This window comes from Bison bison, unplaced genomic scaffold (genome assembly GCF_000754665.1).
Source record: "Bison bison bison isolate TAMUID 2011002044 unplaced genomic scaffold, Bison_UMD1.0 scf7180017864383, whole genome shotgun sequence".
In the NCBI taxonomy this organism is placed as follows: domain Eukaryota; kingdom Metazoa; phylum Chordata; class Mammalia; order Artiodactyla; family Bovidae; genus Bison; species Bison bison.
Window position 1 is genome coordinate 2,194,539 of NW_011494955.1, and position 934 is coordinate 2,195,472.

The following is a 934-nucleotide window of genomic DNA, read 5'->3' on the forward strand; positions in this document are numbered from 1 at the left end:
GCGGGTTCTGTCCCTGGGTCAGGAAGATCCCCTGGGGAAGTGAATGGCAACCCACTCCAGTGTTCTTGCCTGGAGGATCCCATGGACAGAGGGGCCTGGCGGGCTACAGTCCATGGGGTCGCAAAGAGTCGGACACGACTGAGCGACTGAACAACAGCACGTAGTGGCTTGAAGAATTGGTGCTGGATCAGAGTCAGGCTGGAAGGGCAGCCGCCACGCCTGCTCCACATATTTGCCATCACCATGTTGTAGGCCCCTGACACACATCAGGTGAATAATGCCTACCTGGTGTGGAAATGCAACAAAATGTATTAAACGTGCCCAGCGCCCAGGAAACCCTGAACTAATTTTCCTTACTGTCATCACCATAGTCATAAGAACCTTGCCCATGTCCCTGATTTGACCAGGGGCTTGGTTCTCATAGGACACCCCGCCTTTGAGAAAGTGAAAGTCATACAGCCATTTTTTTCCAGTTCCCGGATTAATAAAAAAACAGAAAGATTCTCTGATCAGTGAGGCCATGGCTGGGAAGGGACCCCATTGCAGAGACAAGAAAGGGAACAAGACAGAGGTGAGGACAACGTGAAAAGAGAAACTTACGTTTCAGGACTGTCGAGGTGCGCGCGGTGGGGAGGAGAAGTTCCAGCGGGAGCCATTGGGCATCAACAGAAAAGGAAGAGGCTGAGAAGGCGTGACTGGCTTCTTCCCGGCTCATCCCACCCTGCTGGCCCTCCGGAGAGACCCTGCCATCACGGTGGGATGAGGGTGCCCCCAGATCTCATGGGGCGGCCAGGGGCCAGGGTGGGGACTCTGCCTGCTTCTGCTACACTTGCCTCCTTTGGAGCCCTGATTATCCAGGTGGACAGACTCCCCAGACACCCATGTTCCTTGAGCGTTGGTCCCCCAGAGATGAGGAAGGTCCTCAGAAGATGCC

General features: G+C 54.9%; 1 protein-coding gene across 4 annotated transcripts in view; it reads right to left on the bottom strand.

Moving 5' to 3' along the window:
- Window positions 1–908, bottom strand: part of LOC105001448 — a 7,318-nt gene extending 6,410 nt beyond the window's left edge. For all 4 annotated transcript variants that reach the window (XM_010857717.1, XM_010857716.1, XM_010857718.1 and 1 more), the window contains exon 1: window positions 601–908. In XM_010857717.1, coding sequence (XP_010856019.1) covers window positions 601–715 — 115 coding nt within the window. In that variant the 5' untranslated portion in view covers window positions 716–908. The remainder of the gene's footprint in view (window positions 1–600) is intronic.
- Between the last annotated feature and the right edge of the window lie 26 nt (window positions 909–934).